Source organism: Lissotriton helveticus, chromosome 9, assembly GCF_964261635.1.
Source record: "Lissotriton helveticus chromosome 9, aLisHel1.1, whole genome shotgun sequence".
NCBI classification, from domain to species: Eukaryota; Metazoa; Chordata; class Amphibia; order Caudata; family Salamandridae; genus Lissotriton; species Lissotriton helveticus.
Genome location: NC_136070.1, coordinates 66,838,986 through 66,862,479, shown reverse-complemented (window position 1 = coordinate 66,862,479; position 23,494 = coordinate 66,838,986). Strand labels below are relative to the sequence as shown.

Sequence of the window (23,494 nt, the reverse complement as noted above, 5' to 3'; positions counted from 1 at the left end):
ATGATCTGCGGCCTGGCGACTTTGTCTTGACAAAGTAGTTTCACGAACCAGTTCCCTGGCACCCTGTTGGCGTGGACCAGAGCAAGTCCTCTTGGCTACCAATACTGCGGTACGAGTGACCAACCGGAAGAATTGGGTGCATGCTATTAACTGTCGTAAAGTTTGCATGCCCTTGTGAGCCTAGCTGTGCTGACAGATCACTGCGACATCCTGGTCACCGAGAAAGGACAGGCTGTGTCACCTGAAAGACCTGAGGAAGTATTCCTGGATCACACGATCCCTGGTACATCTAGATATCTGCTTCGATCCAGAAAGGAAGTCATTTCATCGCAGAAAGACTGTTCGAGCCACTGTCCTGGGTGGTTAAAGACGGACTACAAAGGGGGGTAGCCTATTAGTGACTACTCGTCTCAACGTTAGTGAAGAAACCAACGCCTGCCTTGGGGCACCATCTGTTTTGTTGTTTACCGACGTAATGAACATGCCGTAGGAGAAGAAATTGAATGCTGCAAAAGTCTGTAGTAAAAACATGATGTTCGCTATTGGACTAACTTTGACTGTTGTCATCATTGCTGTCATAATGTGGGTTGTAGAGGAAGTAGCTCCGGCTCGAAATGTATTGACTGCTACTACTCCTGTCTCCACCCAACATTATTATTTTACTCTTCCCTATCATGAAAGAAAACACTGAATATCTTATCTCAATAACACTTTCATACAAATGTTGCATCATACTCATAATGCTACAAACACTACCAACTGCTGGGAATGCGGAATGATGCCAGCACATCAGAAGAAGGGAGGACCACCTTTCATTCCCTTGCCATTCTCGCATAATGGCTCCTGTAGAGCCTGGTTCGCACTGTTGTGGGCCTCTGAAATTGCTAATATCACTATCTGATGTAGGAGGACTTAATGCAAAGCTTAATAAAGTTTGTTACCCCGATGAGGAAGGGGACCCACAAGCCAAAGGAACTGTATAGGAAATGGAGTAGTATCACAGAGGAAATTCCTACACACGTTATGTTTTCCCCAACACTAGAACGGCCAAAGGTAACAGGCCTTTTGTCATCGCTGTTACTAGAGCCTGAACAAATCTTTGTGTGAGCAGTTTGGTAGTATCCCAGTGGGAAAAAGTGACTATCACAGTATTGAACATTACTGGAAGAAACAATACCAGTTTTCTATCCTCACGCAACACTTATTTCATTTGTGGGAGCAAAGGCTACTGTCATCTACTAATCGGATTGACCGGAATTTGCTACATGTCCTTCTTGCTTCCTCCTGTGTTCCTAGCACCTACATCTTATCATAAAGATCAGAAACTGTTTAATGACATTTCCTTGAACCAATTCAAAAGAACTAGAAGTAATGATGAAGTGGATCAAACTGACACTGCATTACAGCAATATGTGGACTTTAATTTGGGACTCTTTCTTTGTTGGTGCAGCTTTAAATAGCAGAAAAATCAGGTGCTTAACCCGTGTAGTAGAGGCTGTGACTAATCAGACAGCAATTGAAATATTACAGAAGAACTCCAAATTATGAGAATTGTGACTTTGCAAAACCGAATGGTGCTAGACGGGGTTCTAGCTGATTGTGGTGGAGCATGTCGCATTATCGGTAGTAGTTGTTGTGTCTTTATCCCTGACCACGCCCCTTCTGTTTATGATACCCTTTCCAAAATGCATAAAATAGCCGCCACTGAGATACGTCAAGATTCAGGAACACCGACTTGGGCTGGATGGTTCTGGAGCGTATTTTCTGTATGGGGATTGAAAATACTATCAGCCTTGTTCGTAATTATAGCTATTCTCTTCTCTTGTTGTTTATGTATCCAATGCGGGTCAATGCTTTGTTTCCTCTGTATTTCCACTTGTACTACTTGTCTACCATCTAAAACAAATGTCCAAAATGTAAGTGCTCGTTTAGCAATAGACCGAGAAGTCAGCGATATGATGCTGGTTGATATCCATGATAGTTATCATACCCTTTTTAAAGCATATGAAAATGTCTTAGCTTATACCAAAAGGGCCGTCTGTGGAAAACGTGTAATATTTTATTTGGCATAAGCAACAGCCATTTTGGCTGAGGTGTCCATTTAGGTTTTGTTAGATCTGGGGGGCTCTAATTGGCAGAGGTAAGTACCTTAGTCCAAGTAGGGACCCTTGCTTCTAGTCAGGGTGAAGAAGTACACACAGTAGATAACCCCTGCTCACCCTCTAGGTAGCTTGGCTCGAGCAGACAGGCTTATCCCCAAGGCAATGTGTATAATAAATGCACTTAACACACACAATGATCCCCAATCCACCACAAACTGAGACCACACAGGTAAGTATATATAAAAAATATAACTATCTAGTTGCAGCAGTAAAAATCAACAGTACACGATAGTTACTTCTTTAGGAAAATGTTGCACTTAATCTTAATGGTTGCACTTGTGTTCAGGAAGTTCTAATAGAAAAATCAGTCTCAAGTCTCTTAAAATCAGTAGTAAAAATAGTGCTACTGACTTATTTCAAATTGGCTCTCAAAAAAGACGAGCAGTAAAAGCAATGCCAGCAGGTAAGTAACCTAATACACTGGCTCTTCAAACTACTGAGCCCCAACAATGTGAGCGCCTCACGGATGGTTGTGCCAGCACCTTCATGGACACTAGCGGGTTAATATCCCGCTCCTTGTAATGACGCGCTCACCCCAGAAGCCTTGATGTCAGTAAACCTCTGATGTCAGCCCCGGCCGGTCCCGGTTGCTCTCCCGCCCGCTCTCGGCAATCCAACGAGCGGCGGGGGAGATTCAGCAACACTCTATTGCCGGGACAACAGGCCAGGGGCTGGGAACTCACACGCGGCTCCCTCGGCGAGATCCGGTCCCGGAGAGGACTCGATGCTGGATCCCTCGCTGGTTTCGGCGCTTCGACGAGGATGACGCCGTGGACCAATACGGTCGCGGCGTTCTGGGCAAGCCTCTACACTCACCCGGGAGTCAGCCAATGGCAGTGCGGCTCCCGGGGCAGGCCTGCAATGACGTGTCCTTGGCAACCAACCACCTCACGGCCTCGGCGATGACGCTACGGCGCACGGGCCAATCCAGTCGCGGCGTTAGTGAGGGGGCTCGGCTCCCTCCTCCAATCAGGGAGCAGCGGGCTCGTTCTCGGCTTCGTCGGTACCGGCAAGGTACGGGGCACTTCGTAGGGTGTTTTCTAACCCCGGGCCGCAGTGGTGAAACTGCGCACAGGTTGTTTCGATGCGCCCTGCACTGGGGAGGCCCACAACCCTTCGGCCTCCACAAATTACGTGTCGATGAACACGTCGATCTGGCAGCACGGTAGGCGTGGTCAGCGCGGTACTCTCAATCGAGTCAGAGAGCAGCCAGCGCGATACACGGGGCAAACAGCAGTGCTCACGATCTCTTCAGCCCACAGCAGCTTCAGGGGACACAGCAGAGTTTTGTAGTCCTTGGCAACCTTTATGTCCCTGGGTTGCCAAACAGGAGGCCAGCTCTTCTCAGGCCCTTGGAGATTCAAGTTGAAGACACAGCACACAGCAAGGTCTTTTTAGTTCAAGCAGGCAGGGTCACAGCACACAGCAAAGTCCCTTTCTTCTTCTCAGCTTCAGTTAGACAGCAGAACAGGTCAGCCCTTAGAGCACACAGCAAGGCAATCTTCCTTCAGTTCTTCAGCAGTCCTTCTTCCAGCAGAGGTTCCTCTTGATTGTAGAATCTAATCTTCTGTAGTCAGGGGTCATTCTCTTATACCCCTAAAAGTCTTTGAAGTCCTTTGAAGTCTTTGTGCAAGTGGGCCCTGAGCCCGGTCTAAACCAGTTCTTGGGTGTTGCTGGAGCCCTTGGGCTTCCTGGCTTCCTTCTTTCTTTCAGTATCAGGGACAGAGGTGACAGTCGCCCAGCAGGAGGTGGAGCCAGCATTGTGGTCAGGCAGGCACAGCCCTATTCACTCCCAGGTGCTATCTCCTCCCACTTCCCTGGCAGCAGATGCAGCCTTTCATCCACGGGCTGACTCAGACAACCTCCTGGGGGCTCCCCAGCCCCTGTCATCCTCAAACCAGACAGTCAATCCACAAGCAGGCCCAGGCACTCCTGGGGCCAGGCTCCAGCCAATCATACGCCAGCCACAGACTACACAAATATGCCAACTTCTAAAAGTGGCACTTCTACACTAGACACAATCATGCCGCATATACCATTGTGCAGCATTCAATCTCACGAGTTCGTACATACCAAACTCGACCCTGCACTCCCCACACATCAGGAACTACCATGGGCATACATATTCCCCATTCATTCCTATGGGAGGGCAGGTCACTCACCACACATACACAGAGAGCTCACGCACGTTACCCTGTACCACAGTGAAAAAGTGCGCCACGGCCTAAAATCACCAACACCAGGTTCCAGAAACAGGCTAGGAAAAAGCAAAAAGTTTAGGGGTGAACCTGCCAAAAAGGGCCAGGTCCAACAGGTTTCCTTCGTAGTTCTTTTGCCTTTTCACTCAGCTCAAAGCAATGTACGTGCTGAGAGTTTGTAGCTGCCAGTACATCTGTTGTCTGTCAATCATTTCTGCTGACATAAGCACTCCTGTTCCCCCTCCCACTTCGCTGACCATATAGTTTTTATCTGCCCTTGTTGCTGGTAACTATTTGTAAAACGGTTCTTTCCATTTCTGTTCACATGTTTACAATGCAGTGGGTCTCCGGTTTCAAATAAGGTCCTCTAGCCTTCGAGTCCATCACGGTTTTACCCCTCCTCGACTCCCCGACACCGCCTGCAGCTTCTTCACGAAGCCCCCTCTACTGCGACTGTTCCGGTAAGGAAAAACCGGATGTCTAACGGCACCTCTGTACCTGTCTCCCCTCTGCCTTGGAGAAGAGGACTACAGGTGTCTCTCCCCCCCCCCCCCCATCCTCAAGCATCACCAGGCCTGAGCACACTTGCTGGTTCAGCCCGACTGGCCTCAGGCCCAGAGCCTGCAGCTTGTTACTGCAGTGACCGATCTCCATTGAAATACATTAGGCTCTAGACGCGTTTTTCACCCTGTACCCGGCCAACCTCGTGCAGCTGGTGGTGTTCTGTTGGTGCTGCCTAGGTCCCTGCTCACCACTCACCTTAATGCCTGGAGATTAGTCTTGTAAGTCAATGTACTATACCTATTTTCAGAACTTGTTCTTCCTTCCGTAGGATAACATTGCAGACCTCAGTACTTTTTAAAGTGAAAAGAATTTACATTTAAAAACGTACTTACCTGAACGATTTTTCTCTGATGCCTAAACATATATAAAGGTACTTGCTATTTTTATAAATTGGTGTGGAACTCCTTCTTGAGTTGTCATTTACTAATCATTGTATGTATTTTGCAAATATCTTGCACTCACTCTTTTGTGTTAAGCCTAAGGTGGCTCGACCACATTCCCCCACCAATAGAGCACTTTGGGATTTGCATAGCAAGGCTGTGTCCACTAGTAAGGGAAGCCCTTGGCTCTTTACACGGTATATCAGATTATTGATATATCACATAAAGAGCCAGCATCGTACGCTGGGCCTTTGAACCCTGGCGCTCTCCAGAAAAGCTTCCCCGAATAAATAAATAGATGATCTGTCTTTCAGGTGCTAAATTACTCCCAGGGCAAGTCTTGATCATTGCGTTAGCGGCCCCCAAGTCCCATGGAGAACAATTTAAGACTTATTCTGTCCCATTGACTTCTGTCACAGCATACCAGCAGTGGTGCGGAATTTGTAATGAGCCAAGCAAAAAGAAAAGGTGGATTATTTGACTTAATATCAGTCACGGGTAATTCCTCTGGGCCACAATCCAGTCTATCGGTTTTAGCACACAATGCCACCTCCGACAAACACCAGCTATATCCAAATCAGTATTGGGCTGGTCTAACAGAACAATCCAGCCCGAACTACCAGGCCAGCCCCCTTTAAAAAGGAACCTAAGCAACCCTAGACCCTTTTTCGGCCTGTTAGTGTCTTGTGTCTGAGATTAATTCAACCATTCTAACTTCACTTTTTTGTTTTCTCCTTTGTGTAATTAGTAATGTGCATGCTATAAGCCACTGTGTGAGTATGTCAGTCAGTCAGTGATAGGAGCTCTACCTTTCCCTCTCTCTGTGTGGAGGTGGCTGTTCTGGACACCACAGATTAAGTGGGCGCTTCCTTGCTCTGATTTTAAAACTGCATGTTTGATTTGGGAGATTTAACACACAAGGTTGTCCAGTGGTGCGTGCTTAATATTTGCTATTTAAAGTGTAACGGACAATAATGTATGTTTAATCACATTAGACATATAGACACAATACAGAAAATTAAGACCTAGTTAAAGTTCTGACTTTAAAGTTGGTAATTCCATTACCCCCTTTCCACTTAAATAGAGATTTGTTGGTGACTTTTCGTTGAAGAGGAACCTGCTCTGCCTTTATCAGAACTAAGACCTTTCCATATCATCATCATGCAGTCCTTTTCCCCCCAGGAAAGATACGGTCTTTATATTACTGATTGGTAAATAGGATCTTGTGCAGGGTCTTTTCATTTGTTGAAGGTGTTCATTAAGGTTCATTTGCATGTTCATTTTACTTCAGAATCCTAGGAATACTCAACCCCAACCTATCAGATACAACTCTAGAAATTACTCAAAGATTTTTTCCGCGTCTCTAGACAATGATGGAACGATCTTGATCATGTGCAGCAATTTTTGCGGAAGGTTTTACAAATAGTATGCCTCGAGTATTCAATGACTAGGGTTTTACCTGTGAGGTTTCGGGACTGCCTCTTCTGAGGTGGAACACCACTCCTTCTTTGGCGCATGTGCACATTTTATTTTCATGGTGTGTTTTGAAGGGATGTTGCATGCTTACTGAGTTTTGATGGTTGTTGTCTCTAAAACTAATGTATTTCAAAATTTCTGAGCTTTTTCTTTCACCTGGAGCAACTTTTCTAGCTTCTGGTGTATTGTGAGACACTGGTTCCTGGAGACATTTCTTGCCAGAGTTTAGATGTCTTCGTCGACATTGTTCATGTTTGGCCACTTATAATGTTGAGTTTAGCCTCCTATTAACTGACATGCCGTAGAGAGCTCAATGTTTCTCTATACACAGTGTCTTGAACTACAAGCTCCATAGAACGAGCCACCTCATCTCATTATGGTCCACTGGATACCAATTTGGTGTTTGACCCAGGGAAACAGAATAATGCAACAAAAGCATTCTTTATGATGGGTATTTTCCACAGCCAGAGGCAGGCTCAACAGTTTGAATTTTAAAACAATACATTGTCTCCGATCCCTCATCTTTTTCCTGATGGAAATCTGCTGCCCCCTCCCGAACTGCCCCAGTGCATGTTCAAATGGGGACTTTTAGATCAAGTCTCCGTCCCTTGCCAATCCCTCACAGAACTAAATATCAAGCTAGCAACTTCTACCAATAAAGCCCTCTTTCTTCATGACAAAAAGCAGTAACACACTATTATCCATTTCTTCTAACAATTTATAATTGGGGGGATGTCTCTAGCACACACACACACACACCTCAGGTCTGTCTACAATTGACATGCACTAGACCAGCAACCATCTAACTTTCAAGTGGAGAGTGATGATCCAGCTGTTCCCCTACTGACCAGTTGCCACTCTTGTGACACGAGGGCATGTGTGAGTCAGTGACCAGACAAAATTTGGTTAACCTGCATGCAACACATTAAATAAACTAAGCAAAACATGTACAATGATTTCAGGCAGTACTTATTTTTAATGTAGAGTTGGATAGATTTGTATATGGTTGCTTGACATTCTATAAGGTCAAGTCCTTAAAGCAGCACATGCAAATCCATTACATTTTCCTTCCTGGATCATCAATAGTATTGGTCTACACATTTAACAGTAACATTTTGGGAACCTAAATAATTGATAAAGTATATAATTTTACACTAGTATACTACACACACACAACATTGTGTCTAGTTAAACTTCAATCAACATCAGAGCAACAAATGCAAAAGAGAGAGAGTAACTGATGTGGCTGCCATGACGTGTTGTATGGGCACACTAAGAAATATGAATGATCTGTCGATTTTCATGCTGGTACACAAAGGAATTGTGCAGGTATATCGATTGCTGGCTGGTATGTCATATAAAAGGAAGCAGCGCTTGAGACCAACTTAGTATCTTGTGTTTTCTCAATTTTTAAATTGGAGGTGTAAATCATCGCCCGACACTTCACCACCTTTACATGTCAATTTGTGGTGAATCATACAACTCTGTAACAGTTGGTTCATGGAGTTGTGTGTTTTGAAGAAAACAGACCAGCTCGGTCTCAAGCTGATTGTTTTATACTGTAGAAGGGAAATTAAAGGATTCCGGGCAATGTAAGGAATGAGACTGTAAAAAGCAAATACACCAGTGGAATTCACATTTTCAAAACAAATACAACAGGGAACAAATTTGGGACCCTAAAAGCAGTTGCTTAGACCACTGACAGGTTGGGGAGGGACACCATTTGGTAAGGAGTCGCTGCGCCTCAAGAAGGGCAGACAACCGGCCTCCCTCCACACCCCATGCAACCTTTGGGGCACAATTGAGTAAATATTAAGAGGAGAACATTGCTTTCTCCCTCACTCCCAAAAAGTGAACAGTTGTAACAGAGTTCAAGCTAGGGGATAGTGTCCTAACCGGCTGCAGCAAAGGGATTCACTTATCCCATTGGTCCTGACGAAAGCTACCGACCTGCTGGGGGCAAGTACGGCTATAACATGTACACCAACAGTAAATGTTTGCTGTGAGGGACACCTAAAATCTCCCTCTACACTTCTGTTTTCTGTTTTTAATCTTACTCCTATCCATATTTTATTAAATCATAGAGGTGTTGCACAGGAGGAAATTTTAGATCACTTTCAGATTTGGATCCCATGTCTTTCCGAGCAGGGAAACTGTCTCCTGGTGGAGAAAAAGAATACCAGATGATGATGCTACCGACCATTAGTACGCCGCTGGCAAACAAAAAACATACCACTGACCGAAAATGAAATTAAAGCTCTCAGTGTGATCTTCATACAATACTTGGTCCCACTCTCTTTATGATACTTTTGACAGATACTTCATTTGGAAGCAGAGTGGGCAATTGTTGTTCATAGCTTCTCCCTCCCTGTATTTGATACTGACAAAAACATGTACATATCGGAAGCAGTTAGAATACGAGAGAAAGAATCCTCATTAGTGTCAACTATACGAAGAAACAGCAGCCTTTAAACATCCACACAGAGAAAAGTCATCTAATGACTATCAAAGATTTTACAATCATACAAGACCTGTAGTACAAAGGGAAGTTAAATTCACATCCCTGGAAAGTAACAGGTATATTACACCAACACTTTCAAATGCAAGTCAGCTAAGACGCAACTATCTGATAAATAACAGCTTGACGTGAAAAACATCAGTCAGCTACTTTCGTTAAGCCACCAATTCCATTGTTTGAACAGAGAAAAGATTACACAATCCTTCATCAAATGCACCGTAAAAGGTCTATCATAAATGACAAAAGAGGGCTATGCTTTGTATGTTACCTGACTGACAAAATGTCTGAATGATGTTTTATCAGTAGTTAACGATCGGAAGGCCACATTTGTCATCAGCATTAGCTGATAAATGTTATTAGGCAATACAAAACTAAGTTGAAATGGTGATGCTTGCCCAAAACTTTATCAGAGAATTATTTACAATTGATTGCCACCATGAATGGTATACTGACCTATATTATTGCATAAAGAAGGAGAAACAAATATGGAAGATAAAACTTATAACAATCAGTTTCATGTAGATTCACATGCTGCTCCCTTGCCGGTGATCTAGTGATACATATGGGCTATTGTAGCTTTCAGGACATGAAGTATAAAGCCCTAACAGTATAAGGACATTCAGAAGCATTTCACCGTTGCTACACTCCTTTGTTCACCCAGTAAATGCTGCAGGGCAATCCATAGATATACACAAATTAAATAGTACCTCTAATGCAGTGTCAAATCTCAAGCCATCATACAGTAACACTGCTACAAACTATACAACACCCCAGCTACAGGTATATGTAACTGGGTTTTTGACAATCAATCGGTGCAAGCACCAGAATAAACTATGTGAGATTACAACTCTGTCCTCCATAATGGTATTTGGGTGGTAACCGTGGGAGACAGCAGGGGAAAAGCAAAGCATCCTTGTTATTAGAATTAAATGTGAATTGGCCCAAGGTTAAGTTATAATAGATACCCTTTGTTGGCAACCAAAATCACTCAGGAAGGGTCAAAAGCCTAACAATGCCTTTTATAGCACAGGCACCAGAGCACACAAGGCTTGTAGAGTAGACTTACATAACATGACAAGTGGTTTTTATGAGTTCTTGACCTACTCCTTAAGAGCGGTCAGCTTCCCTCAGAGCTATTCACTCCTCTTTCAGACCACTAACCAGCTATTAATAATGGCACATGGTTCAGTTTTTCCATAACTGTGCAGATTAACATATAAAAATAAAACAGTTCAGAGATGGGCAGCATTTTTTCTCAGCATCTGCTATGTTTACTCCTTATGCGCACGAGACGTGCTTTTTGTACATTTGATATCATGGCTTTACTGCATTCATTTATTTTTTGCCTTTTTATTGACTGTATGTTTGCAGAATGGTATTGCCGCTGCCTGGCTTTCGATTGTTGTTATGCTGAAAAGTAAATAAAAATACTTAAAACATAAAAAATAAAACAGGCAGGCTTTTAGCAGCATCTTCTTTTGCACCTATCACAACAATCAACACGAAGAGGCAAAACTGTACACTGCTTTATCATTTGAAAATGTCTTTGAAAACACATCTGAAAGAACACCTCCTCAGCAAGCTCCCACTCTCTTACCTTTTCCCGTCTCGATGAACAGTACTCTATCCAGTTGATGTAGATACTGCAGAAGCTGTCCCTGGAGATGCCCGCTAACCGAAGGTCATAATCTTCATCAATATTTGGATTAAATGTTGGGTCCACGTCAACATAGCTTCGGTCTGTGCAAGGCCTCAACGCCTCCTGGATGGCCTCGTTGGCTAACCAGTCCTCCAGTTTTGAAGAGGTGGTTACATAATAGATAATACCCTGAAATTGTGGAAACAATGACAGACGAAATTAAGCATAGTGTCTTGGAATGTCTAAAGCATCATGTAAAAGAAATACTATTTTGGCCAAATTACAGTTGTTGACGCTTATTTACATTTATCTATAAAACTATGAAACATACTATATTACTTTGCCACAAGATACAAGAAAGAGGAAGATGGAAGAGAGATTGTTGAAGCACACGAGTTTTTCAATCTTTTCACTTTACATGTTTTCTACTAAAAGTGTGTGACTGCCTTTGAAACCTTTAAAAAGACTTTCGTAGGAAGCGTAATAAGACCAGGGGAAAATACGGTAAATACTCAATTAAGTACTAGCAACTCAGCAACAAGCTCATGCCAAAGCTTTATGCTGACCACCCTAATACCCATGCCAATTAACAAGTCTAGGTCTTCAGAGACCATATCATCTGCCAAAGAAGGGATTGGGTCATCTTAACAAACCCCTGAACCTGACTAGAATTCATGATGATGAATGCTGAAATAAGGCAAGAGGTGGAAATCTAATCTTGCCTTTACTTGCGTACTCCTGAGTAAAGAGAACGTGGTAGTTGACAGAGAAAATGGAATAAAAAAATCCATCAGAGTTCCAGCTGCACAGAGGATCCTTGGAGGAACTAGCTCAAATAAGGGGTTATTGGTGAAAGCTAGGAAAGGGAAAAAAAGAGACCCCTTCAAAAACAAATTGCCATAGCCAAGAAGAGTTATGGAGAAATGAAGAAGTAAAGGGGAGAGTGAGATTGGATACAAGTGGCAGGTCCCGCAGATGCAGAATGGCAGAACTGAAAAGTGTTGGCCGGAGTGCAAATAGGACAGGATAGAAGGGAGAGTGAGAATGAGGAAATATCAGCCTCACAAAACAAATAAAGGAGTAGTGAGTTAGAGGGGAAGCAGGAAAAAGGCAATGAAAGAGTCCGAATGCTTAGTGTTACAGGGTCACGTGTCAGATGCAACTGTTCATGTAAATCAGTCAAAAAGTTATCAGCCAGCATACCACAGAGCTATCCAAGACCACTCAATGCACTGTACAATGACTGACTTGGATACTTGAGAATGGGTACTTGCCATTTTCAAAAAGTTTCCAGTGAAAGCATCTTTAATCAAATTGATGGAACTGTAAAGGTTCTCAGAAAGAAAGAAAAGGTTACCTATCCTGTAAGCATCGGTTTCTGGCATTTAGTACTGCATATGCACATGCTCTGTATAGTCCTGCCATCTAGTGTTGGCCTGGTTGTGTTAGAGTTGTTTTTCTTTGACAAAGTATTCTCGAGTCACAGGGTAGTATGACTCCACCTCTTGTTGATAACGCGCATGGGCATTGGCTCCACTGTTGTATTGATTTCTGCACTTGGGTGAAGATGGAGATGCAGCGAAGTGAAGTAGAAGAGCGAGATATTACCATGCAGGAAAATAAGGATGAATGTTCACTCCAACAGCCAGAGGCATCCGGTGCAGAGGATGGGCTCATGTGAATCTACAGCACTACATGCCACTAACATTTTTCGTTTGAGGCATGAGTGGCTGTACACATACTGTGCACAGACTGTAAAGCAGTTCTCCTATACTCGGTGGCTAGCTTGTGGGTGTTGCAGTAGACTGAACAGTGGTACGGAGTAGTCTGGCCAACATTGGCTTGTTGCTGTGCTAGTACATTCACACAATAGTCTTTTGTGAAAGTATGTGGTGTAGACCCGGTAGCTGGTTTGTAGGTGTCAGCTAGGAGAATGTGCCCTAGGAAGGCCAGAGAGGCCCCTGTTTTACATGTAGAATGGGTTTTTGGAGGAATAGGTAGAGCCCTGTTGGGTTTTGCATAACATATTTGGATACATTTGACTATTCATCTGGCTAAGCCTGATTTTAAAAGAGCTGACCTTTTAATCGGATTAAAAAAAGGACACAAAGAACTGTTGAGTTTTAAAAAAAATGGGTTTATTATAGCTATAGCTACATAGTATGTTACAGCTCATTTAACGCCCAAGGAATGTAGAGCCCATTCTGCAATGGAATCAGGTTGGAGAAAGCAAACTGGGAGTTCTTCAGACTGGTTAACGTTGAAGGGAGAGACCACCTTGGGAGAAATGTAGGGTTAATGTGAAGGACAATCCTATCTTGTGAACCTGAAAGAAACATTCTTCAAACGTTAAAACCTGGAGCTCACAGACATGTCTGAGTGAGGTGATTGCAGCAAGAAATCCCACCTTCCAGGAGAGGAATTAAAGGGGTCAGAAATGGAGAGGATCAAAGGGGACGGACCTATAAGTCTTGTGAGAACGATATTTAGATTTCACACAGGGGTCAGGGGAACCCAAGGAGGAATAACCCTCTTGAGACTTTGATCTCAGGAGTCCTATTTTGTAGATAGGCAGCCACTGCATCTAAGTGGAGTTGGATGGAGGTGAACGCTAATCCACAGATCTGAGGGTGTAGGAGGTAGTAGACAATGTGCTGGACGCTAGCTGCTAGGGGATCAATGTGTTTAAATAGGTAGTAGTGGGCAAACCGCTTACATTTGGCATCGTTGCAAGCACAAGTAGAAAGCCTGCATGCTTCCTTAAGGATGCTCATGCATTCAGAATGAAGGGCTAGATAACCAAAATAAGACCTCAGGAACCAGTTAGCAAGGTTGGGTATCCTGGGATCGGGTGCCTGATTTCTCCATGGTTCTGCATGAGAAGGTCTGGCCTGCTGGGGAACCGCTTGTGCGGAACTACTGAGAGCTCGAGGAGAACTGTGAAACAGGGCTGCCTGGGCCAGGGGGAACCAGCAGGATGAGAGTGAAGGACACCTGCAGAAGCCTTCGTCCTACAAACGGAAGGAGAGGCAGAAAAGCGTAGGCAAATATCCCAGACCAGTTCATCCATAGTGCATTGCCCATGGACTGTGAAAGTAATGGAGGAGGACTTGTGGGTGGAGTCGTCACTCTGGAACTTGAGCTGCATCCTGCTGAGGAAGTCTATGAAGGCGTTGTCCACTCCCAGCAGGTACTCTGCCAGTAGACGGATCTTGTGGCAGGGAGCCCACCGCCAAATGGTCTGGCTAACTGCAAGAGATGGGGAGAGTGACTGCCACCAGTTTCTGAAGGTAGTACACAGCGGTCATGTTGTCCGTCCGGTGATAGAATGCCCTCAGCAGTAGGACGACAGATAACAGCTCTATGTAACTGACGTGGAGCCCTGGTTACTAGGTTGCCACTGACCTTGGACAATTGGGTTCAGCCCATATGCCCCCAACCAGTAAGAAAGACGCCTGTTATAATGGTAATCTGTGGAAAAGTCGAGAAAAGGCCGCCCATGCAACAAATTGTTGATATTCCGCTAGTACAAAGAGAAATATGTGCAGCGGTTGATCTAAGCTAGACCTTCTTAGTGACCCTCTGCTCGAGACCATTGATGCGTTAAGAATTCTTGTAGCAGGGTTATGTGTAACCTGGCGATGGGAACTATGGCGATGCAGGAGGCCATCATGCAAAGGAGGAGCATAACTGTCCTGACTGTGACCTGGTGATTTTCCTGAAAAAGAGAGGGCAATGCATGGAGGGACTGTACTCTTGCAGGGCTAGGATAGGCCTTGCCCATCTCCGAGTTGAAAACCGCCCGAGGTAGGACTGAATCTGCAAAGGTTGGATGTGGGAATTGGTGACGTTGAGGTAAATCCCAGGGCATATACAAGGTTTATCTTGGCCCAAGTGTGTGCGCAACACTGTTGTTGAGTTGAGCTCTTTTTCAGCCAATCGTCCAGGTAAGGGAATACATAAATGCCCTGCTGCCGCAGGTGCGCGGCCACTACTGCTAGACATATCATAAACACTCAAGAGTGTGGTGAAGACACCAAACAGCAGCACCTTGAACTGATAGTGTTTGCCACTTACAACAAACCGGAGGTAGCGACGGTGCGCTGGATGCATAGGGATGTGGAAGTAGGTGTCTTTGAGGTGTAATTCAGTGTTAAAGTTGTCTTGCTGTAGCAGTGGAATGACATCCAGAAGGGTGACCTTGTAGAAATGTTCCCACTGGATGTATTTGTTAAGGGGCCTGAGGTCCAGGATAGGCATAAGGGAGCAATCCTTATTGGTAATGAGGAAGTAAAGGGAATAGACCCCTGTGGTTTTCAGATGTTGTGGCACTGGCTCTATGAAACTCTTGAGAAGGAGAGTGATGACCTCCCAAAGCAGGTGTTGGTGATGTGTGTCTGCGAGGTGGCATGTTGGGAGGCGTGGAAATGAGCTCCAAACAGTAACCGTATTGGATGATGTCTAATACCCACTGGTATGAAGTGTCGGGCTGCCAGGTGGGGAACCCCGTCAGGTGCTGTGTGATCGGGGGGGAGGAGGAGGAGCTTGGTCAGGGAAGTTCCTTTGGGGGAACAGCGTTTCCCTCTACCCTTGGAGCTGTTACCCCGGTATGTGCCATGGAAGTAGCTCCTTGCGGAGGGTTGCTGAGTCTGTTGACGCTGAAAGAAGTGGAGGTGTCTGCTGAGGTGCTTTGAAGACACCACAGTAGGCTGACCTACAAAAGGATCCAAGAGGGAAAGGGCACTCACAGCTTTCACGGTCTCCGTGCCTTTTTTTTAATCTTCTCTGGCATACCATCAACCTGGGGCCCGAAGAGGTGCTCCCCGTCAAAGGGCAAGTTGAGGAGTTGCTGCTCAACATCTGGCTCAAAGCCAAAGACACAGAGCCAAACATGTCTGTGGATGAGCATGCTGGAATTCATGCCCTTGGGGGTCGTTGGTGCCAAAAAGGTCTGGGATGTCATCTTCGCTTCTGTGCAACATATGGAGGTGACAAGCCAAGAGGTCTCAAAGAGCCTTTTTCACACAGGAGTGGCAGGCATTGTAGGAGGTCTTGTTGTGGTCTGGCGAGAGGGAGAGGTTGCAGACCTAATGGAGATCAGCCCAGGGGTAACTGACGAGACACCGAGGACAATAGTGAAATGTCATCTGTTCCATCACCTGTAAGGCATGGTGATCACAGGGAAAACAGGAGGGGGAGGCCTCGAAGGGTGAGACCCCTCCGGGGAAATGGGTGGGTCGAATGTAACCTCATCTCGACCTGAACGAAGCAACATGCGTCGAGTCGATGCGAGAAAAAGGACAGCAATGGCAAACAATACTGATGGAAAGGAGAGGAACCTCAAAGGGAACACTGCAATGGTGTCAATCCAGAGCTCAGTAACAATTCCTAACACAACGGTGGAAAGAAAACAGCCTAACAATGAAGCCAATGCCCATGTGCATTACCAGCAAGAGGTGAAGTCACACTACCTCGTGACTCGAGAAGACTTTTTTGAAGAGAAACAAATTGCACACAACCAGGCTCAACACTTTATGGCAGTAGTATGCACAGCATGTGTATCTACAGCCAGTCATGCCTTTAACACATCACTCTACTTCCTCCTTTGGATATATAGCTGAAAGATCATCAAATTAAGAGCAGCACAACACTGTCATGAAGGAAAATGTTACTTACCTATAAATCCCTGTGTGCCATGCCTACAAACCACTGCTCTGGCATAGGTAAGCCAGCCCTCTAGCTGGATGCACTATACCAGTAGTGAGGGTACAGTTCCATAAGCCCTGTGTCCTTACAGTGTTTAAACCAATTCTTAGACACGAAGTGCAGTAATGCCATTAGGAGTATATGGTGCTGGGTGGGAGTTTGTCATTACGAACTGCACAGCACCATAATGTTTTTTTCTGAAAACTGAGAAGTTTGGTATCAAACTTCTCAGCACATTACTCCCACACTGATGCCAGTGTGAGAGTTAATGAAAAATGCACTCAGAGGGCATCTTAAAGATAAACCCTGAAAAACAAGCTAACTCTAGTGTCCTGGCAAAATGGCTGTTCGCTAGCTGCCACGACCAGACATGTTTCTCAACACCTGGGCCGAGAGCCTGCTGCCATCAGGGATTTGAAACAATGCACATTCTAGGACGAGGTGCCAAGCATCCTCCCCCAGGATGGGCAGGGTCCACAAAGGGGAAGCTTCAAAGGCTTGCCGCCTTTGTGAGCTACCCCAGCATTTGCTGTTTCCAGAAACTGGCCCCACCGGTTCTGACCCCCAATTTGGTCAGGAGAATCAGCAGGAAAACCGAGTGAGGAAGGGAGGTGTGCCCACCTTTGCCAACCTCACCCCTCATGAGAGGGAGGCGAGGTGAAGCACAACTCTCAGTCCCAGCCATCTTGCAGATGGGGGGACCCAGCTAACCAGAGAGAGGCATATGCCCCCCTCCCACTGGAGCGTGGCACAATAGCGGTGTACCCACCACAAGGAAGGGACCCATTGGTCCCGACCTGTACCTACCTGAAACACCCCTAAATTTAGTATGTAGGGGCAACCCAGAACTTTGCCTCCGGAGACAAGAACCAGCCAGAAGAAGAAGGACCGAAGAAGCTGTGCTGAACTTAGAAGAGGAGGACTAACTTGGCCCCAACCCTACTGGCCTGTCTGCACCTCAAACCTGCTTCAGCGAAATCCTGCTGTGTCCTGCAGCCAGCAGCCATCAAGAACCTGAAGGACCTGCCCTGCCTTCCTAAACCGAGACTATGTCTCCTGTGAGCACCAGATTTGCTCACCCACAGACTGTGGCTTTGGCCAAATCCAAGGGTCTGCATCACTCTGCACCAGACACCCACGGCCAGAGTTCGAGTGGCCCAACACCACGAGGAGCTCTCCCCGTTGATCCTGACCTGAGATCTGGTGATCTCTGATCTGCCTCGAATCTCCATTCGACTCCTGCAGCCCCTTTCTGGAGGATTCCCCCGACTGGAACTGGTACAAAAACCCAATGTCTAAAAGACACCCATGCACCAGACGTCCCTGGGCCTTGCGGGGCCCAACCGACGGTGTCCAAGCATCCCAACTTACCTCTCCAACCGGAGAAGGCGGTCACCTTCAGAAGATCTTCATCCCGAGCCCGCAGTCTTTGTTGCAACCGGAGAATCCCCATTGAAAACAACAGGGCACCCTACACCAAAACAGCACCCCTGCACGCAGCCGCCGCTGCGGGTGTACTTTGGGTGCTAACTTAGATCCTCCTTTGCCCTGAGCCTAACAGCAGGAGCTTTGCTCCCACAACCTTTTGGCTTGCTCGTGAGTAGCCACCAACCGGAGGCCCTCTATCCCCCACTGAATAACATTGGGCCTCAGCACTCTGCACCCAGTCGCCCTAGTGTCGCTGAGGATGCATCCTCGACCCTGGGGGAACCCTGGTTCTAACCACAGAGTACCAACTCCCACAAGTAAGTACATATCTGCAAACCGTTAACTTAATTTTCTCCCATAGGATTGCATTGACTGCTTTTCTTTGGAAAGTGTGGAGTCGGTTTGTATGAAACATTGAAAAACTGCATAACTGTAAAGTGAGTGATATCTCTGTGATGGCGATTTAGATTTGAGCAGTGCGCCACAGATACCATGAGCTGGATCGATACATAGAAATTAAGTATCACGAAATATCATTGCCTTTGATACCGACTAATTTCCCTAGTGGAGTGCATATCCGGCATTCTCAGTTCCTTTTGGGAAAATCCTTGTCATTGAATATAAAACTTTGTGCGCTGCAAGACGTCACATAATTTAAAAATATTTTGCTGGATAACGACAGACTGGATTGATATGTATAAATTAAGTACTAGGAAGTATCACTGCTTTTGAGACTGACTGTTTCCCCAGTGTAGTGCCCATTTGGCACTCGCAGTTATCCTTGGAAAAACCCTCGCGAGTGAACATAAAATTTTCCGCTGCATTACGTTGCATATTTTAAAGCCATTTCTTGTTGGACAATGGGAAAAATGTAATCCCCAATGAAGAAGAACTCAAATTTGTCGGATGGTCGATACCCAGCGCATACGTGGAATTGATAACAGTACAATCTATAGGATTGCCTGCTTTTCTCTTTATAAATTGCTTTGACCACTTTACCTGGCAACCAGTTAATTAAGTGATTCACCCGAAGATGTTTTATTCTTTCAATTTTTTTGCAATAGACGGTCCCCTGATGAAGGCAGTAGTGCCGAAACGCGCGTAGTTCCCATCTACAGCTTGCCCTCATCAAGTGGTCATCTTCTGCATGTCCGAGTGAATAAATTAAGGACTAGTATATATCATTATCCCATGTTCTAATTGGACAATATCAAGATGAATTCTTTTTTGTCACTATCTACTCTTTATGTAATTTTGTTGTCTTTAGAATAGTAATATTTAAAAACTTTTGATTATGTTTTGAACCAAAAAAATTCGAATGAATGAACTAATCAAGCTCCATAAAAGTTGAAGAAAATACATTGAAAATATATATTTCTAAGATATTGTTGTTTTCTATATCTTTATGTATATTACAAATTGTGGTTACTGCTTAGTTGCACCCTGATTATGTGTGATTAAAATAGAAGCTTGCTATTGGTTTCTTTACATAACGTCAGAGTGATATCTAGGCATATCACACTGATTAGCAAAAGTAACTTAAAAGGTAATCTAATAAGTAATGTGTACTGTAATCTACAAAGTAACTAAAAAGTAATTTCGAACTGCTGACTTACCTGTAACTCAATCAACTGGATTTGAACCTGCATTGAACTGTAAATCACTGCATACAATTTTGCAAAGTATTATTTTACTTACCTGCACCAGGCTTGGCTTGGTTATAGAAATAAAATAACTCAATAATATTTGTATACAAACAAATTGGTCTGAGTTCAGTCTGAGTGTGTGACATAATTTCCTGCCTGAGTTTGTACAACAAATGCTCAACACTGCCCTCTGATAAAGCCTTACTGCTCGCCCACACTACGACACAGAGAGACAAATAGAGAGTAAGGTGCTATCTACTTTTACCTCTGCCTACCTTTGGGGTTCCACTGGACTCTGTGCACACTATACCTCCTTTTGTTATATTATATACAGAGCCAGCTTCCTACATTCCTAATATAACCCCTACGCAAATGGTTGGTATTCAGTGCCTCATTAGGTTTCACTATTTTTAAGGCTGTTTCTTATCTCCTAGAAGAGCCACATCTTTTCCACTTACTAAATCTTTGACATCTCGGATTCTCTTTTCAGGTGCTCTCTATCATTTTGTCCTTATTGCTGTTTCTGTATCTACCTTGATATCACTGTGATCAATAATATCTGATGGTACGATGCATAATATTACCACTATTTTTGGACAAATTATAACCCATGACATGCATTAATTCTCTTCCAATTTTAAAGTTATTGGGAGCACGGATTTCAAAACCTATGGACCATCCTGCTATTAGGTACACAGGTGTATTTTCTGTTTGTAATAAATGTGCATTCACTTTTCTCTGTTCATAAGTTTGCTGCACATTGAGTATGTGTGCGCACCCAGTGTGTTTCAATTATGTTCATTAGTAAAGTATGCCCAATTTGCATATGTTTAATATTTTTCTTTTATATTCTTCATCATTTCAGCTTGACAAAGCTCCCTTTGCCCGTGAAAAGTGCTGGCTCTGTGTTTTCTGTTCTAATTCGTACAGTTGTAGTGATATATAGTCAAAAGAAATTTTCACATTCAGCTTAACCTTGTTTTTCTAAACAATCTAAGCAGAAATTAGTTTCTAGAATTTAACAGTCAATACTAAATATTTATTAAACATTTATGAATGTATGTAAAAATCTGCAGTACATTGTATTTACTAGAATATAATGGTGCACCTTTACCTTTTTTTTAACAATAATCTTCTTATAGTTTGCTCCAGATATCAACAAAGGATTAGTTACTTACCTGTAATCCTAGTTCTCTTCCAGGGGTATACTCATTAAAGTCATAAGCACTGAATAATCTCCGCCCATGAGCGGGAACCCGGAACATATAACAAAATACATATATATGTGTAAATATATAATAAAAGTACATAGTACTAAACAAATTATACACATATACATGTATACACTAATAATATGCAGCCCAACCATAACTTATAGGCTAATAAAGCCATAATTACATATTTTCTGCAGAATGAAAATAAACCATAGAAAACAATGCAATAAACAAAGGCAGGAGCCTAAAATGCATTCCACAGACTGAAAAAACCTTTTATTTTCACCAAAGAAACTGTAATGAAAGGCAATTAGCCTATGTAGGCTGCATAAAGAAATAACATCCCTGTACAGAAAATCAGACTGGCACCTCACCTTTAAGGCCTCAGAGAATCTGAACACTTTGCCTTTAAGACCTCTGCCTACCTTTGGGGTTCCACTGGACTCTGTGCACACTATACCTCCTTTTGTTATATTATATACAGAGGCAGCTTCCTACATTCCTCATATAACCCCAACGCAAATGGTTGGGATTCAGTGCCTCATTCGGTTTCACTATTTTTAAGGCTGCTTCTTATCTCCTAGAAGAGCCACATCTTTTCCACTTACTAAATCTGACATCTCGGATTCTCTTTTCAGGTGCTCTCTATTATTTTGTCCTTATTGCTGTTTCTGTCTCTACCTTGATATCACTGTGATCAAAAATATCTGATGGTACGATGCATAATATTACCACTATTTTGGGACAAATTATAACCCATGACATGCATTAATACTCTTCCAATTTTAAAGTTATTGGGAGCACTGATTTCAAAACCTATGGACCATCCTGCTATTAGGTACACAGGTGTATTTTCTGTTTGTAATAAATGTGCATTCATTTTTCTCTGTTCATAAGTTTGGTGCACATTGAGTATGTGTGCGCACCCAGTGTGTTTCAATTATGTTCATTAGTAAAGTTGGCCCAATTTGCATATGTTTAATATTTTTCTTTTATATCCTTCATCATTTCAGCCTGGACAAAGCTCCATTTGACCGTGAAAAGTGCTGGCTCTGTGTTTTCTGTTCTAATTTGTACAGTTGTAGTGATATATAGTCAAAAGACATTTTCACATTGTGACGGGGAGGTGGGTGCCTCTGAAATGGACAATGGGGTTGCCTCGGACTGGTGGTCTGTCGTACCGCTGACCCCCCTTTCTGTTCCTCTTGCACAGACTGCCGAATCTGACCCAGCGGATTGGTTTCCCACGGAAGGAGAAACAGTATGGTACAGCCCGGAGGAAAAGGTGCAGGGTCCCTTTAACCCTGGAGCACAGAGCGTCATGGCCCCGCCCCCTGACATCGATGCGGGACTAAAAGCCGGAAGAACCTCCGAGACGGCGGACGGCGATTCCCTGGAGGCGGAAGGAGTATTGGAGTGGAGACGGAGAGCAGACCGATCGAGACTTGGAGCCGACGAGGAGGAAGAAGACGAGCGGAGCCCAGCTGATACCATCAAGCCAGGTGGCCACCGACTCGGCGACTCGCCCTGCCACGGTCCCACGGGAGGAACGTGGCTGTACAAGGTACGGGGCAAAGTAGCGGGCTGGGTGGGGCGTAGTGGCCAGCCAAACACCTTGTAGCCAGTGTATATAGATTAGCCTCTGTGCCCCTTTTCCCCTTCACGAGCACTGCAGGTCCTGTATATAGCTGAGCACTTGGTTTCCCTCACGCCCGGCCCTGTAACCCCTCTCGGCAGGGACACCCCACTGACTTCCTCTTTTCCTTTTCTTCTTGGCAAACGGCCCGGCTGGAGAGCGGATACGGACCCTGAAGAGTCAGCCCTTCCCCCATTCAAGACCGGTCAAAGTGAACCAGCCTACCAGCGGGGCGGCATCAGTCTGGAGTATACAGCGTTTCCACGAGGTGTCAGAACGGAGCCCAACGAATTCGCCAGATTGCGAGTGACTAGTAAAAGGAGAAAAGCATACTTAAAAATAAAACCTTCTTTACGAGCACTTTTCCCTGACTCAGTCTCGCTTGATACCACTCCCCCAGACCCTGCCCCGTTACACACATTCAGCTTAACCTTGTTTTTCTAAACAATCTAAGCAAAAATTAGTTTCTAGAATTTAACAGCCAATACTAAATATTTATTAAACATTTATTAATTTATGTAAAAATCTGCAGTACATTGCATTTACTAGAATATAATGGTGCACCTTTACCTTTTTTTTTTTAAACAAGAATCTTCTTATAGTTTGCTCCAGATATCAACAAACATTTTGGTATATCCCTTACTCAGGGAATGGTTTTAGAACCCATGAAAAAAGCAAGAAACACCCTCCATTAGAAACCAATGGCACATCTGTGATGTAAGCCCTCTACCATCTCAATGCAAACCTACAGTATGTAACAGGACAAACATAGGAGGATGTGAAACACCGTAACATTCTCCATGACTGCCAACCAGGACTCAGGCCCACAAGAGGACCAGATACTGCACTGGCTCGCAACAGATGAGCCCACGAGGCTGCGAAGGACTAGACTTGTTGAACTGTGGGTAGATAGCAGACTAATTTACA

At 44.4% G+C, this 23,494-nt stretch overlaps 1 protein-coding gene across 4 annotated transcripts in view; it reads right to left on the bottom strand.

Annotated features, from left to right (window-relative positions):
• PCNX1 (pecanex 1) overlaps positions 1 to 23,494 on the bottom strand; it is a 486,917-nt gene that overhangs the window by 68,460 nt on the left and 394,963 nt on the right. For all 4 annotated transcript variants that reach the window (XM_078659468.1, XM_078659469.1, XM_078659470.1 and 1 more), the window contains exon 28: positions 10,896 to 11,126. In XM_078659468.1, coding sequence (XP_078515594.1) covers positions 10,896 to 11,126 — 231 coding nt within the window. The remainder of the gene's footprint in view (positions 1 to 10,895; positions 11,127 to 23,494) is intronic.